This window comes from Polyodon spathula, chromosome 12 (genome assembly GCF_017654505.1).
Source record: "Polyodon spathula isolate WHYD16114869_AA chromosome 12, ASM1765450v1, whole genome shotgun sequence".
In the NCBI taxonomy this organism is placed as follows: domain Eukaryota; kingdom Metazoa; phylum Chordata; class Actinopteri; order Acipenseriformes; family Polyodontidae; genus Polyodon; species Polyodon spathula.
Genome location: NC_054545.1, coordinates 42,943,899 through 42,961,812, shown reverse-complemented (window position 1 = coordinate 42,961,812; position 17,914 = coordinate 42,943,899). Strand labels below are relative to the sequence as shown.

Here is a 17,914-nt window from a genome sequence, read left to right as displayed (position 1 = left end):
TTTTGATACGAAATGTCATTTTATTTACCGGCTTATAAATTATATAGGGTTGAACTCTTCCTTGGTCAATCTTTCATTTACAAACCCAGTTTTGTACTAAATATCACAACATTAAACAGATGTTTGTAAAATGATGTACTTGGTTTAGTTTATAGTATTTTTTTTACATGTATATTATTTATCAACTGGCCTTATTTAAAAAAAAAAAATTAAAATTAAAAAAAAAAAAAGGTGAGCTGAGCTTTCCAACAGAAACGGGTTGAAAGTTCAATTAAAATGGATTACATCCCCTCCGTCGCGATGTTTTGTTTTCATTTTTAGAAACTAAAATGAGTTTGGGTTTGGCCGGATAAAAATTTGAAAACAAAAACACCCATCTATGCATTATAAAACAGATACACAGGCAGGAAACTTAGCATGGTGCAATTAAGGGGAGATATTCCAGGTAAGTATTCTGCGTGCTCAGTATGAATAAATACTCATGGACATCTATAAATGCGTGGAAATCTGCCGATTGTTTACTATCAGTCTGCCCTCTTGTGGAGAGAAGGTGAAACTACACCAGGCTGCTGTTAAGCAGAATATTTCAGAAGAACATAAGAAAATGAGGCCGTTCAGCCCATCAGAACTCATCCGGTTCCGAGCAGCTGATTGATCTCAGAACTCTGTCAAGCCGGGTCTTAAAGAATCCCAGCGATTCAGACTCAACATGGCTAGGTATCCTATTCCACCCCCTCCCCACTCTCTGTGTGAAGAAGTGTCTCTTTCCCTCTCTGCTACCTCCACACTGTGTTGGTCCTCAGGGCCTGTGTTGCTTCTGTACTGCACTTAAAGTATTGGCTGTGTAACCCATTCCAAACCCTCCCCTCTGTGTGCAAAGAAGCCTGTGGACTCGCTCATCTATCTAGGGAATCACAGGCGCAGTCAGTGACCATTTTCATAGAAAGCACCGACTATCATGAAGTATAAATGCAAGCACCTGTCAGCACGATTATACAGCATGACTTAAGCTGCATGTCAACAGAGACAGGCAGGCAGACAGACAGACAGGCAGGCAGGCGGGCAGGCAGCTCCCACAGTGGTGTGGAGGTCTCGTTACAGCGCCACACAGACACAGTAGTGTTTGAGACGCACAGGCAGGATCCCGCAGTTGATCTGGTGGAATTCCACAAGCTGAATGAGATCCGTGAAGAGAGTGAGGCCGTCATCCATCGTGTAGTAGAGCCTGCCTTCCTCTTCACACTGGAGAGCAGAGGAGAGGAGAAGGGGAGGATGAGGGGAGGGAGAGAGAGGGAGGTGGGGGAGAGGGGAGGGATAGAGGGGGAGGAAAGCACAGATTCAAACACACACAGAGACAAGCACAGATAGACTCATACAGGCACACTGACAGGCAGACGAAGACAGACAGACTCATACACACACAGGATGGACTCATACACAGACGGTCAGACAGATATAAAGGCAGACAGACAGACAGGCAGACAGGCAGGAGGGCAGGAGGGCAGGCAGACAGATAGACTGACCTGGATGATGAGGTAGTGTTTGGTTTTTAGCTGGTAGCACAGTGACAGGACGAAGCAGTTTGCATGCTGCTGGCTCTCCCGAATCAGAAACATCCTGCAGAGAGAAACAGAGAGGGGTGAGAGACGAGAGGAGAGAGGGAAGAGGAGAGAGGAGAGAGGAGAGGGAATAGGGGAGTGTGGAGGAGGAGAGGGGAGAGGGGAGGAGGAAAGGAGAGGGGAGAGGGGAGAGGGGGAGAGTGGGAGGGGGAGAGATGAAAGGGGAGAGGGGAAGGGAGAGGGGAGTATGGAGGAGGAGAGGGGAGAGGGAGGGGAGAGGAAAGAGGGGAGAGAGGAGGAGGAGAGGGGAGAGGTGAGAGCGGAGGAAGAGTGGGGAGAGGTGAGAGGGAAAGGGGAAAGGAGGGAGAGGAGATGGGAGTGAGGAGGGGGAGAAGGAGGGAGAGAGGTAGGAGGTGGAGAGGGGAAGGGGAGAGGGGAGGTGCAGAGGGGAGGGAGGAGGGGTAGGGGATAGGAGAGAGGAGGTGGAGAGGGGAGGGAGGAGGAGAGAGGGAGCTGGTTGCTGATATACACGCTCCTCGTACCCGTCCACCTGGCCCTGCTCCTGAATGAGCTGCTGAGCTTCCTTCCGTGAGACTCCCCCGTGAAACCAGGCCTGCGTGCGGTGAATCACTACAATACAACATCAATACAACACAACATCACTGCACAACACAACACAACACAATCCAATACACAACATCACTGCACAATCCATCACACAAATACACAGAAACCAGGCCTGCATGCGGTGAATCACTACAATACAACATCAATACAACACAACATCACTGCACAACACAACACAACACAATCCAATACACAACATCACTGCACAATCCATCACACAAATACACAGAAAGCAGGCCTGCGTGCGGTGAATCACTACAATACAACATCAATACAACACAACATCACTGCACAACACAACACAACACAATCCAATACACAACATCACTGCACAATCCATCATACAAATACACAGAAACCAGGCCTGCGTGCGGTGAATCACTACAATACAACATCAATACAACACAACATCACTGCACAACACAACACAACACAATCCAATACACAACATCACTGCACAATCCATCACACAAATACACAGAAACCAGGCCTGCGTGCGGTGAATCACTACAATACAACATCAATACAACACAACATCACTGCACAACACAACACAACACAATCCAATACACAACATCACTGCACAATCCATCACACAAATACACAGAAACCAGGCCTGCGTGCGGTGAATCACTACAATACAACATCACACTGTCACACTGCCACAGTCACACTGCCCCACTGTCACACTGTCACACTGCCGCAGTCACACTGCCACACCGTCACACTGTCACCCTGCCACAGTTACACTGCCACATCGTCACACTGTCACACTGCCACAGTCACACTGTCACACTGCCACAGTCACACTGTCACAGTCACACTGTCACACTGCCACACTGCCACACTGCCACACTTTCACACTGTCACATTGCCACAGTCACACTGCCACACCGTCACACTGTCACACTGCCACAGTCACACTGTCACACTGCCACAGTCACACTGTCACAGTCACACTGTCACACTGCCACAGTCACACTGCCACAGTCACACTATCACACTGCCACACCGTCACACTGACACAGTCACACTGTCACAATGCCACACTGCCACACTGCCACACTTTCACACTGTCACACTGCCACAGTCACACTGCCACACCGTCACGCTGCCACAGTCACACTGTCACACTGGCACACTGCCACACTGCCACATGGTAACATTGCCACACTGTCACAGTCACACTGTCACACTGCCACACTGTCCCACTGCTACACTGTCACAGTGCCACACTGCAACAGTCACACTGTCACACTGCCACACTGTCCTGCAAGATTCACCTGAGCTGAGAGAGTATTGGTAGGAGCTGGGCAGACTGTACCGGTGACTGGTCTTCTTCTGCAAGGCAGAGAAACAGAGAGAGGCATTGAGACACAAAGATACTGAAACAGAAAGGGAGGCACTGAGTGAGAGAGATACATAGACAGAGAAACAGACACTGAGAGTGAGACAGAGAGATAAACACACAAAGACAAAGAGACAGAGACAACCCTCACCTCTCCTTCCCCCCTCCCCCCCTCTCTTACCCTCCACGCTTGCCCCTCCTCCTGCTCCACGCTCCGTGCTTCTCTGGGGTTCTCGATCACTCGCCCCCCCTCCTTTCCAGAGAAATCCATCGCTACCAGGACAGCCTCCGACGCACTCTAAGAGAGGGACCGGGGAGAGGGAGAGGGAGAGGGAGAGGGGTAGGCAGAGGGAGAGTGAGAGGGGTGGGAGAGGGGTAGAGAGAGGGGTGGGAGAGGGGTAGAGAGAGGGGTGGGAGAGGAAGAGAGAGAGGGGTGGTCGAGGGGTGTGAGAGGGATGGGAGAGGGAGAGAGGATGAATGGATAATTAGTACACAACTATCTTGGCCACAAACACTGTCAGTGATTCAACAGCCATGGAGTGCATTCCAGTGGCGGGGTGGGACGGGGGGTGGGGCATTCAGCAGATTTGGGGGTCTCACCTTGCCTGGGGGGAGCCGGCCGCTGTCCTGATTCTTCGTTGACACAGAGAGCTGGTAATTACACCGCAGCTGCTGCCCAAACTGTAACACAATAACAACATCACTGCACATCAATACACAATACAACATCAATACACAATAACAACATCAATACACAACACAACATCACTGCACATCAATACACAATAACAACATCAATACACAATACAACGTCACTGCACATCAATACACAATAACAACATCAATACACAATACAACGTCACTGCACATCAATACACAATAACAACATCAATACACAATACAACGTCACTGCACATCAATACACAATAACAACATCAATACACAATACAACGTCACTGCACATCAATACACAATAACAACATCAATACACAATACAACGTCACTGCACATCAATACACAATAACAACATCAATACACAATACAACGTCACTGCACATCAATACACAATACACAATACAACATCACTGCACATCAATACACAATAACAACATCAATACACAATACAACGTCACTGCACATCAATACACAACAACATCACTGCACATCAATACACAATACAACATCACTGCACATCAATACACAATACAACATCACTGCACATCAATACACAATACAACATCACTGCACATCAATACACAATAACAACATCACTGTCACTGCACATCAATACACAATAACAACATCAATACACAATACAACAACAACAATCACTGCACATCAATACACAATAACAACATCACTGCACATCAATACACAATAACAACATCAATACACAATACAACATCACTGCACATCAATACACAATAACAACATCAATACACAATACAAACTGCAACATCAATACACAATACAACGTCACTGCACATCAATACACAATAACAACATCAATACACAATACAACGTCACTGCACATCAATACACAATAACAACATCAATACACAATACAACATCACTGCACATCAATACACAATAACAACATCAATACACAATACAACGTCACTGCACATCAATACACAATAACAACATCAATACACAATACAACATCACTGCACACAATACACAATAATACACAATACACAATACATCACTGCACATCAATACACAACAACATCAATACACAATACAACATCACTGCACATCAATACACAATAACAACATCAATACACAATACAACGTCACTGCACATCAATACACAATACAACATCACTGCACATCAATACACAATACAACATCACTGCACATCAATACACAATAACAACATCAATACACAATACAACGTCACTGCACATCAATACACAATAACAACATCAATACACAATACAACGTCACTGCACATCAATACACAATAATCAACATCAATACACAATACAACGTCACTGCACATCAATACACAATAACAACATCAATACACAATACAACGTCACTGCACATCAATACACAATAACAACATCAATACACAATACAACGTCACTGCACATCAATACACAATAACAACATCAATACACAATACAACGTCACTGCACATCAATACACAATAACAACATCAATACACAATACAACGTCACTGCACATCAATACACAATAACAACATCAATACACAATACAACGTCACTGCACATCAATACACAATAACAACATCACTGCACATCAATACACAATAACAACATCAATACACAATACAACATCACTGCACATCAATACACAATAACAACATCAATACACAATACAACGTCACTGCACATCAATACACAACTAACAACATCAATACACAATACAACGTCACTGCACATCAATACACAATAACAACATCACAATACATCAATACACAATACAACATCACTGCACATCAATACACAATAACAACATCAATACACAATACAACGTCACTGCACATCAATACACAATAACAACATCAATACACAATACAACGTCACTGCACATCAATACACAATAACAACATCAATACACAATACAACGTCACTGCACATCAATACACAATAACAACATCAATACACAATACAACGTCACTGCACATCAATACACAATAACAACATCAATACACAATACAACATCACTACGCACATCAATACACAATAATCAACATCAATACACAATACAACATCACTGCACATCAATACACAATACAACATCACTGCACATCAATACACAATACAACATCACTGCACATCAATACACAATAACAACATCACTGCACATCAATACACAATACAACATCACTGCACATCAATACACAATACAACATCACTGCACATCAACACACAATACAACATCACTGCACATCATACACAATACAACATCACAATACACAATAACAACATCAATACACAATACAACATCACTGCAACATCAATACACAATACAACATCACTGCACATCAATACACAATACAACATCACTGCACATCAATACACAATAACAACATCAATACACAATACAATCACTGCACATCAATACACAATAACAACATCAATACACAATACAACGTCACTGCACATCAATACACAATAACAACATCAATACACAATACAACAATAACAACTCACTGCACATCAATACACAATAACAACATCAATACACAATACAACGTCACTGCACATCAATACACAATAACAACATCAATACACAATACAACATCACTGCACATCAATACACAATACAACATCACACATCAATACACAATACAACATCACTGCACATCAATACACACATCAATACACAATACACAACATCAACATCAATACACAATACAACATCACTGCACATCAATACACAACAAACAACATCACTACAACATCAATACACAATACACAATACAACATCACTGCACATCAATACACAATACAACATCACTGCACATCAATACACAATACAACATCACTGCACATCAATACACAATACAACATCACTGCACATCAATACACAATACAACATCACTGCACATCAATACACAATACAACATCACTGCACATCAATACACAATACAACATCACTGCACATCAATACACAATACAACATCACTGCATCAATACACAATACACAATACACAATACAATCACTGCACATCAATACACAATACAACATCACTGCACATCAATACACAATACAACATCACTGCACATCAATACACAATACAACATCACTGCACATCAATACACAATACAACATCACTGCACATCAATACACAATACAACATCACTGCACATCAATACACAATACAACATCACTGCACATCAATACACAATACAACATCACTGCACATCAATACACAATACAACATCACTGCACATCAATACACAATACAACATCACTGCACATCAATACACAATACAACATCACTGCACATCAATACACAATCAATACACAATAACAACATCAATACACAATACAACATCACTGCACATCAATACACAATAACAACATCAATACACAATACACAATACAACATCACTGCACATCAGTACACAATACAACATCACTGCACATCATACACAATAACAACATCAATGCACATCAATACACAATACAACATCACTGCACAATCAAATACACAATACAACATCACTGCACATCAATACACAATACAACATCACTGCACATCAATACACAATACAACATCACTGCACATCAATACACAATACAACATCACTGCACATCAATACACAATACAACATCACTGCACATCAATACACAATACAACATCACTGCATCATCAATACATCAATACAACATCACTGCACATCAATACACAATACAACATCACTGCTCATCAACACACAATACAACATCACTGCACATCAATACACAATACAACATCACTGCACATCAATACACAATACAACATCACTGCACATCAATACACAATACAACATCACTGCACATCAATACACAATACAACATCACTGCACATCAATACACAATACAACATCACTGCACATCAATACACAATACAACATCACTGCATCATACACAATACAACATCATCAACACACAATACAACATCACTGCTCATCAATACACAATACAACATCACTGCTCATCAACACACAATTATCGCAGGGTGAAAGGGCTGCCGCTGCATGTTTGTATGTGTTGATTTGGGGAATATAGGGTTGGCAGACAGGGGGTTACATTACTCCCTGTCAAAACACACGGGAATATGAAATAGCGACAGGTGTATAAAACAGGTGTTCCCGGGTGTTAGAGAGCAGTGGAATTAAATCTGGTGACAGGAGATCGGTCCGTGTTGTGTGTTGCATGTTGTGCTGTCTGCTTGTTTACATTTTGTGAGTTTTTGTAAAACCTTTTGTTTATACCGTGTTATTTTTGTTTGTTTTGTTCATTGAAACTGCGCATTGGCCCATCTCACTTGCAGCTTTCTGTGTCTGAGTCTCTGTCCGTGCCCATACCATCTGCTGTGGCGCCAGCGCTCCACAACAATACAATATCACTGCACAACACAACACATCATCCTGCTGCCCCGCCTCGCTCTCACCTTGAAGAGTCGGAAGGCTGTGATCCAGCAGGTTCTCGTTCTCTCATCCTCGGCACAGAGCAGCTTCAGATCCCGTGCGCAAAACCTCTTCCGACACGGCTGAGAAAACACAACCAGACACACACACAGAGTCAACACAACCAGACACACACACATAGTCAACACAACCAGACACACACACAGAGTCAACACAACCAGACACACACACACACAGAGTCAACACAGAGAGTCAACACAACCAGACACACACACAGTCAACACAACCAGACACACACATAGAACACACAACCAAACACACACACAGTCAACACAGTCAACACAACCAGACACACACACAGAGTCAACACAACCAGACACACACACATAGTCAACACAACCAGACACACACACACACACACAGAGTCAACACAGAGAGTCAACACAACCAGACAAACACACAGTCAACACAACCAGACACACACATAGAACACACAACCAAACACACACACAGTCAACACAGTCAACACAACCAGACACACACACACAGAGTCAACACAACCAGACACACACAGTGTCACCACATCCGATATACACAGAGAAACACAACCAGACACACACAGAGAAACACAACCAGACACAACTCAGATACACACACAGTCAACACAACACAAATCAAATGCACAGAGAAAACACAATGCAGGCACACAACTGAAACAACACAACTGAAATACACACAACTCTCAATACAATACAAACAAGCACACAGAATCAAGACCAACACACAACTGAAATGATGCAACTATGCATACAGTCAACAAAAACACACACACAGAGTCTACACAACTGCTCCACCCCACCCGGGCACCTTGATGCAGAACGTGAAGTCGGTGGGGGCCCCGTACAGCTTCCTGCTCTGAGACACACTGTAGATATTCAGCTCCTCCAGGTCAGCTACATACTGTAAGTGCCGGGGCTCCTGAGAGACACACAGAGAGGAGGGAGGGACTGTCAGGTGTGTACAGGTGAGTTTATAGGTGTGTTCACCTGTGAGCACAGGTGTATAAATATGCAGGTGTTGTCCAGGTGTTAGATGTTCAGGTGTGCTGCCTGCATTAGATGTGCAGGTGCTTTAACATACAGATGTTAGATGTTCAGTGTTAGATGTTCAGGTGTTAGATGTTCAGGTGTTAGATGATCACGTGTTAGATGTTCAGGTGTTAGATGTTCAGGTGTTAGATATTCAGGTGTGCTGTGGGTGTTAGATGTTCAGATGTGCTGTGTGTGTTAGATGTTCCGGTGTTAGATGTTCAGGTATTAGATGTTCAGGTGTGCTGTGGGTGTTAGATGTTCAGGTGTTAGATGTTTAGTGTTAGATGTTTAGTGTTAGATATTCAGGTATTAGATGTTCAGGTGTGCTGTGGGTGTTAGATGTTCAGGTGTTAGATGTTCAGGTGTTAGATGTTTAGTGTTAGATATTCAGGTGTTAGATGTTCAGATGTTAGATGTTCAGGTGTGCTGTGGGTGTTAGATGTTCAGGTGTTAGATGTTTAGTGTTAGATGTTTAGTGTTAGATATTCAGGTGTTAGATGTTCAGGTGTGCTGTGGGTGTTAGATGTTCAGGTGTTAGATGTTTAGTGTTAGATGTTTAGTGTTAGATATTCAGGTGTTAGATGTTCAGGTGTGCTGTGGGTGTTAGATGTTCAGGTGTTAGATGTTTAGGTGTTAGATGTTCAGGTGTTAGATGTTTAGTGTTAGATGTTCAGGTGTTAGATGTTCAGGTGTGCTGTGGGTGTTAGATTTGCAGGTGTGTGTGCAGGTGTGCAGGTGTGTACAGGTGTGTGGTGGGTGTTAGATATGCAGGTGTGTGCAGGTGTGTACAGGTATTTTAGACGTGTTTAAGTGTTTGTTGATGTTGAATATGCAGGTGTCAGTGTCAGATGTTCAGAGGTGCTGTGGGTGGTTAGATATGCAGGTGTGTGTAAAGGTGTTAGATGTGCAGGTGTGTGCAGGTGTTAGATGTGCAGGTGTGTGCAGGTGTGTGCAGGTGTGTGCAGGTGTTAGATGTGCAGGTGTGTGTTGTGGCTGGTTAGATGTGCAGGTGTGTGCAGGTGTGTGCAGGTGTGTGCAAGTGTGTGCAGGTGTTAGATGTGCAGGTGTGTGCTGGCGTGTGCAGGTGTGTGCAGGTGTTAGATGTGCAGGTGTGTGCTGTGGCTGGTTAGATGTGCAGGTGTGTGCAGGTGTGTGCAGGTGTGTGCAGGTGTTAGATGTGCAGTGTGTGCAGGTGCAGGTGTGTGCAGGTGTTAGATGTGCAGGTGTGTGCAGGTGTTAGATGTGCAGGTGTGTGCTATGGGTGGTTAGATGTGCAGGTGTGTGTGCAGGTGTGCTGTGGGTGGTTAGATGTGCAGGTGTGTGTGCAGGTGTGCTGTGGGTGGTTAGATGTGCAGGTGTGTGCTATGGGTGTTTAGATCTGCAGGTGTGTGTGCAGGTGTGTTGTGGGTGGTTAGATGTTCAGGTGTTTGTGCAGGTGTGCTGTGGGTGGCTAGATGTGCAGGTGTGTGCTATGGGTGGTTAGATCTGCAGGTGTGTGTGCAGGTGTGCTGTGGGTGGTTAGATGTTCAGGTGTGTGTGCAGGTGTGCTGTGGGTGGTTAGATGTGCAGGCGTGTGCAATGGGTGGTTAGATGTGCAGGTGTGTGCTGTGGGTGGTTAGATGTTCAGGTGTGTGTGCAGGTGTGCTGTGGGTGGTTAGATGTGCTGTGGCTGGGGGCGGAAGCTGACCTTGGAGCTGCCCTTGTTGGAGTGGTAGAGCCCCGACTTTCTGAGGAAGAAGCAGCTTCTCTTCCAGCCCTTCTTGCCTGTCTGCCGCACTTGTAGGGAGCCCTGGATCTCTGGGCAGCTGCCCGACAGCAGCAGGTTCTGAGAAACAGAGAGTGAGGCCAATTCATTAACACCAGTACAACCAGCATACAGACCAGTACAACCATCACAACACAGGACAAAACCAGCACAACCACCATACACTCCAGTATAATCCATTTCAGCAGGTTCTGAGGAAACATGAGACAGAAGTCAGCTAAAAAATTGCACTCCCCATCTCACCTGGATGAGTTCTGATGATGTCATACACCCCCCCCCTCACCTGGATGGGTTCTGATGATGTCACACCCCACCTCCCTCACCTGGATGAGTTCTGATGATGTCACACCCCACACCCCTCACCTGGATGAGTTCTGATGATGTCACACACACCCCCCCTCACCTGGATGGGTTCTGATGATGTCACACCCCACCTCCCTCACCTGGATGAGTTCTGATGATGTCACACCCCACACCCCTCACCTGGATGAGTTCTGATGATGTCATGCCCTTGTTGATGTCCAGGCAGTCTGAGATCATGTGCTCTGGGAAAAAGTGCTGGAAAAAAATCAAAGTGGAGAGTGAGAGAGTAGAGAGAGAAACTGTTAAATACCCTGCTTGTACAGGTCTGTGTTCAGGTGTGTGTACAGGTATTTGTTCGGTGTGTGTGTGTACAGGTATTTGTTCAGGTGTATGTGTACTGGTGTGTGTACAGGTATTTGTACAGGTATTTGTTCAGGTGTGTGTACAGGTATTTGTTCAGGTGTGTGTGTACAGGTATTTGTTCAGGTGTGTGTGAAGGTATTTGTTCAAGGGTGTGTGCACAGGTGTGTGTACAGGTATTTGTTCAGGTGTGTGTGTACTGGTGTGTGTACAGGTATTTGTTCAGGTGTGTGTACAGGTATTTGTACAGGTATTTGTTCAGGTGTGTGTACAGGTATTTGTTCAGGTGTGTGTGTACAGGTATTTGTTCAGGTGTGTGCACAGGTATTTGTTCGTGTGTGTGTACAGGTATTTGTTCAGGTGTGTGTGAAGGTATTTGTTCAAGGGTGTGTGCACAGGTGTGTGTACAGGTATTTTTTCAGGTGTGTGTACTGGTGTGTGTACAGGTATTTGTTCAGGTATTTGTTCAGGTGTTGTGTATACAGGTATTTGTTCAGGTGTGTGTGTACAGGTATTTGTACAGGTATTTGTTCAGGTGTATGGAGTATGTGTGTGAAGGTGTTTTCAGTGTGTTTTCGATGTGTTCAATGTGTGAGAGATTATGCAGTGATGCTGGCAGGCTGGCAGTACCATGGGCTTCTTGAAGAACTCATACTTGGCGTAGTTCTTGCGGAACAGAAACCTGCTGTCACCCTCTAGTGGCCAGGTGGCCTGGATCTCCAGAACGATCTCGTGGTCCTCCAAACAGCGCTCTGAGAGAGTGGGGGAGAGAGACGGAAATCAACAGTCTTACGTCAATATAACTTTGTGTTCCAATAATATAATAATATTATCTTTTAGACTCAGATTGCAGTTTTGCTCTGTGAACACATTTATACTATGTTCAGTCCTCACCCAGTCTCTTCCCAATCCTCCTCCACTCCCCTCCCAATGCCTCCCAGTCTCCTCCCAATCCTCCTCCACTCCCCTCCCAGTCCCTCCCAGTCTCCTCCCAATCCTCCTCCACTCCCCTCCCAGTCCTTCCCAGTCTTCTCCCAATCCTCCTCCACTCCCCTCCCAGTCCGTCCCAGTCTCCTCCCAATCCTCCTCCACTCCCCTCCCAGTCCCTCCCAGTCTCCTCCCAATCCTCCTCCACTCCCCTCCCAGTCCCTCCCAGTCTCCTCCCAATCCTCCTCCACTCCCCTCCCAGTCCTTCCCAGTCTCCTCCCAATCCTCCTCCACTCCCCTCCCAGTCCCTCCCAGTCTCCTCCCAATCCTCCTCCACTCCCCTCCCAGTCCCTCCCAGTCTCCTCCCAATCCTCCTCCACTCCCCTCCCAGTCCCTCCCAGTCTCCTCCCAATCCTCCTCCACTCCCCTCCCAGTCCCTCCCAGTCTCCTCCCAATCCTCCTCCACTCCCCTCCCAGTCCCTCCCAATCCCTCCCAATCCCCCCTCCACTCCCCTTCCCATTCCCTCAACTCCCTCCCAGCCTCTCACAGTCTTCTCAGTACCTAGCCCCAGGTGGGGGTGTATTTCCACCAGTGCCCATGTCTCCTGGTCTCTGCTCTGGGTGCGCTGCACCAGCAGGCTGCACACGTCCCTCGCTGTGGCCCCCTCTGGGACCGGGTCCAGCAGATCGTGAGCGCCCGTCCTCAATGCAGACCTTCACCAGCTGGGGGGGAAGAGGGGGCGGACAAGGGGGGAATCGGGGGAGGGGGGGTTAAGGGTTTAGCTGTAGATACATTCTTATAAACTTAACAAGCTTTGAGAGAGGAGAGAGGGGTGAGGAAGGAGAGGGGAGGGAGAGGGGGTGAGGAGGGAGTATTACTGGGGGAGAAGGGACAGGGATAGGGGGCAGTTATTACTTGTTAATCAATCTGTATTTTAATTAATATAAACAGCTCTGGCCATTGGATTTAAAATGGTTGAATTGAACTCAATAGAATGAGAGGACAAGTGGGAGACAAAACAGAAGACAGATACACAGACAGAGACACAGACACACAGAGACACACAGTGACACACAGACATAGAGACACACAGAGACACACAGACAGAGAGACACACAGAGGCACACAGACAGAGAGACTCACAGAGACACACAGAGACACACAGACAGATACACAGGCAGAGACTCACAGACAGAGAGAGACACACAGACAGAGACTTTGACAGAGTTGACTCTTTCACTGGACGGACAGGACAGACAAATTCGACCACTCCACTGTTGCACTAGCACAGAGTCTGTTTAACTCCTCCCTCCTTCCCTGTCTTTCTCCCTCTCTCTCCCTCCTCTGTCCCTCCCTCTTTCTCTCTCTCTCTTCCTCTCTCTGGCACATTAATTGTTTTTTAACAGCACAGTGTCCCTGTTGCCGTGGCTACAGCAAGGAATGACTCACACGCCCCCACGCACCTGAGGCAGGTACACACACAGCCTGCTGGATCACAATACCTGGCAGACAGGTGTGTCACACGAGAGACAGAAAGAAAGATGGCAAATCAAAACTAACTGAGTCAAGCAGACAAGGCTGCAACCCAGCCTCGAAGCCAGGGCCACGCAGGACCAGGCAAAGTGCTGCAAAAGGGTTACCATCACTGTTCACCGCTAGCTTTACCAAAATAAAAAAAAAACTTATCTGATTGCTCTAATGCCCAGACTTTCTTGTCTAACACAATCTGACTGCCTGCGGTGAAGCAGAATCCGGTCTTTTAGAGCCAAACTTCCTCGTTCATTTGGCAAGCAGGTGGGTGTGCGTGTCTCAGTCTCTGTGCGTGTATGTGCGTGTGTCTCAGTGTGTCAGTGTGTGTCAGCACCTCAGTGTGAACGTCTGTGGGAATGTGTGTGTCAGAGTGTGTGTTTGTCAGTGGGAGTGTTTCTCTGTGGGAGTGTGTAAGTCTGTTAGTGTGTGCATACATCCACACCGGTCAACACTTGACTCTAAACAAAGACCCCATTAATCTCTCTGCTGACTCTGCATTGTTTTTTGGGCTTAGGAATCAGCCCGGGGGGGGGGGGGGGGTCCCCACTCCCCCACTCCCCCACTCCCAGCCCCCTCCCAGCCCCAAACCCATCCCCCACCCTCCTCAACTTCCCCAGAGGTAGGGAGCGAAGCAGGGAGGGAGGTGAGCAATGTTTTAGTCCTGTTCCTGTAGACTCACGTGCGTGCCGGGTGCAGGGGGTGTGCCTGTGCCCAGCGGGGAGCCAATCAGGATGGGAGAGTGAGCGGGGCTGCAGAGCTCAGGGAATGGATTGGGTATCGAGTCCTGCTCCTTCAGCCTGATTGGAGAGAAACATCACACATCGATCTGAAACAAGCCAAAGATTTTGTTCTTTTCTTGTTCCGGATCTTGGAGTTCTGAGCGCTCGGTACCTGGGGTTCTGGATGCTCAAGGGCTGAGATCTCTTCACTGAGGGGGCGGCTGTGGGGAGGGGCTCCTGTCTGTCCGCCTGTTTGGGCTCTCGCTGCGGCCCCGCCTCATCCATCGAGTTCTCTGAGGGCAGGAAGGGGTTAATCAGACTGGAAATAAGTCTCCTATTGCACAGCAGCTGGAGTCTTATCTCCAGCCCTTGAACGACACTTTGCCACTGGAGTCCAGTCCCCACCAGCCACTGATATAACAATGAAAGCTCATTTCTGGGATGGAAGTAAGACTCCCATTGTGGTTTGATCCATTCCAGGTTTTCCTAAGACTTTAGTAAGACACACACCTGAGCTTGTAAACTGTGCACACTGTGGCTAATCAAGCTCTTGGTAAAACCTGGAATGCGTGAAACCGCTATGCAATTGGAGTCTAATTTCCATCCCTGCTTTTCCTCACCGAAGACCTTGAGAGAGGATTCTAGAAACATTTGGTGTCATGTTTGCAGAGCGTCTGAAAGGCTTTCTAAAAACAACACGTGCGCACTCAGACACTCACATTCCTGTCAGTTATTTAAAGCACAGTCGAGTGTCTATTTACAGCACAAAGGAACAGAACACAATGAAAACCAGTTTGCCTGCGTGTGTGCGCATGGTGTGTGTGTGTGTCTGTGTGTGTCTGTGTGTGTGTGTGTGTGTGTGTGTGTGTGTGTGTGTGTGTGTGTGTGTGTGTGTGTGTGTGTGTGTGTGTGTGTGTGTGTGTGTGTGTGTGTGTGTGTGTCTCCATGCGTGTCTCTGTGTAGATATGTGTGCATATGTGTATCAGTGTGTGAGAGTATTATTATTATTTTTATTATTATTACTAAAAACCCTACAGCACCTATATTTAGTATATATATATAAAAACTACTTTCCAACATCTACCTGAGAGTCGTTTGATATATATGCCCCCTGTGGACCCAGGGCCTGGAGGAGGTTGTGATGTGATTGTTATTTGACTCCCATGTGGATAAACCTGGCTGGATTAGCTGCCAAACCTCCCTCTGTCTTCTGTGAAAGAAAAACGGTGACATCACCCAAAATACTCTGCCAAAATACCACAGAACAACACACAAACTGAACCAGGTCAACCAGTCTAGTACAGAGAACCCAGTGCTGTACTGGGGATCTGAGAGCCAGCTAATTCAATACAATTTAGTATAGAGAACTCAGTGCTGTACTGGGGATCTGAGAGCCAGCTAATTCAATACAGTCTAGTGTAGAGAACTCAGTGCTGTACTGGGGATCTGAGAGCCAGCTAATTCAATACAGTCTAGTGTAGAGAACTCAGTGCTGTACTGGGGATCTGAGAGCCAGCTAATTCAATACAGTCTAGTGTAGAGAACTCAGTGCTGTACTGGGGATCTGAGAGCAGCTAATTCAATACAGTCTAGTGTAGAGAACTCAGTGCTGTACTGGGGATCTGAGAGCCAGCTAATTCAATACAGTCTAGTGTAGAGAACTCAGTGCTGTACTGGGGATCTGAGAGCCAGCTAATTCAATACAGTCTAGTGTAGAGAACTCAGTGCTGTACTGGGGATCTGAGAGCCAGCTAATTCAATACAGTCTAGTATAGAGAACTCAGTGCTGTATTGGGGATGTGAGAGCAAGCTAATTCAATACAGTCTAGTGTAGAGAACTCAGTGCTGTACTGTACTGTAGTTCAGAGGAATGAAAACTTTATTTAGACAAAGACACGCTCAGGTTTTGTGTCAAAGCTACCCAGAGTGCGTTTCTCAAAAAAAAACAAAAAAAACAATGGACAAAGCAAATCAGCCATCTCTAAACACCAACCAAGGATCACAGACAGCAAACAAGCAGACCCTCTCACACACCCCTCACTCCCCCTCCCCTCGATGCATAGGCAGCCCTACACTGAATTTTGTCTAATTAGAGACCTACCTGAGCGGGCTGCGATGGAGAAGACGGCTTGATTACAATGAACCTGAACAAGGATTTCCTGTTTGCTTGTTCTCTACGCTGCCCTCCTCCTTCTCTCTCTCTCTCTCTCTCTCTCTCTCTCTCTCTCTCTCTCTCTCTCTCTCTCTCTCTCTCTCTCTCTCTCTCTCTCCTTCCTTCGCTCTGCCTTTCTGTCTACCTGTCTACCTTCTCATTTGCATGGCTCCACCCTGCTGACATCATCCCCTCACTCCACGCTGTTAACCCTTACAGAGGGGTAGATAGAGAGTGGCAGTGATGTGTGCGCAGTGAAGTACATCATTGGAAGTTCATATTAGGACATCTTCAGACATCAAAACTCACGTCAGTTGCCATACAACCCTGTTCTTAGTTTCCACTCCCTCCTCTGGTTTTTGTCAGGCATTGCTGCTGTTTTGTATTCGGGATATTTCATATTTGGTATCAAGTGTCAAAT

At 45.9% G+C, this 17,914-nt stretch overlaps 1 protein-coding gene across 1 annotated transcript; it reads right to left on the bottom strand.

The window, feature by feature from the left end:
* Positions 1 to 17,547, bottom strand: LOC121324929 (growth factor receptor-bound protein 7-like). Its single transcript, XM_041267134.1, is given in 17 exon segments — positions 1 to 1,242; positions 1,524 to 1,617; positions 2,102 to 2,189; positions 3,470 to 3,527; positions 3,716 to 3,832; positions 4,135 to 4,215; positions 8,669 to 8,767; positions 9,513 to 9,623; positions 11,424 to 11,561; positions 11,985 to 12,059; positions 12,795 to 12,916; positions 13,654 to 13,777; positions 13,779 to 13,814; positions 15,302 to 15,419; positions 15,514 to 15,634; positions 16,426 to 16,551; positions 17,443 to 17,547. Coding segments are annotated over 15 exon segments (1,521 nt in total). The 5' UTR covers positions 15,627 to 15,634; positions 16,426 to 16,551; positions 17,443 to 17,547; the 3' UTR covers positions 1 to 1,095.
* Positions 17,548 to 17,914: the final 367 nt, after the last annotated feature.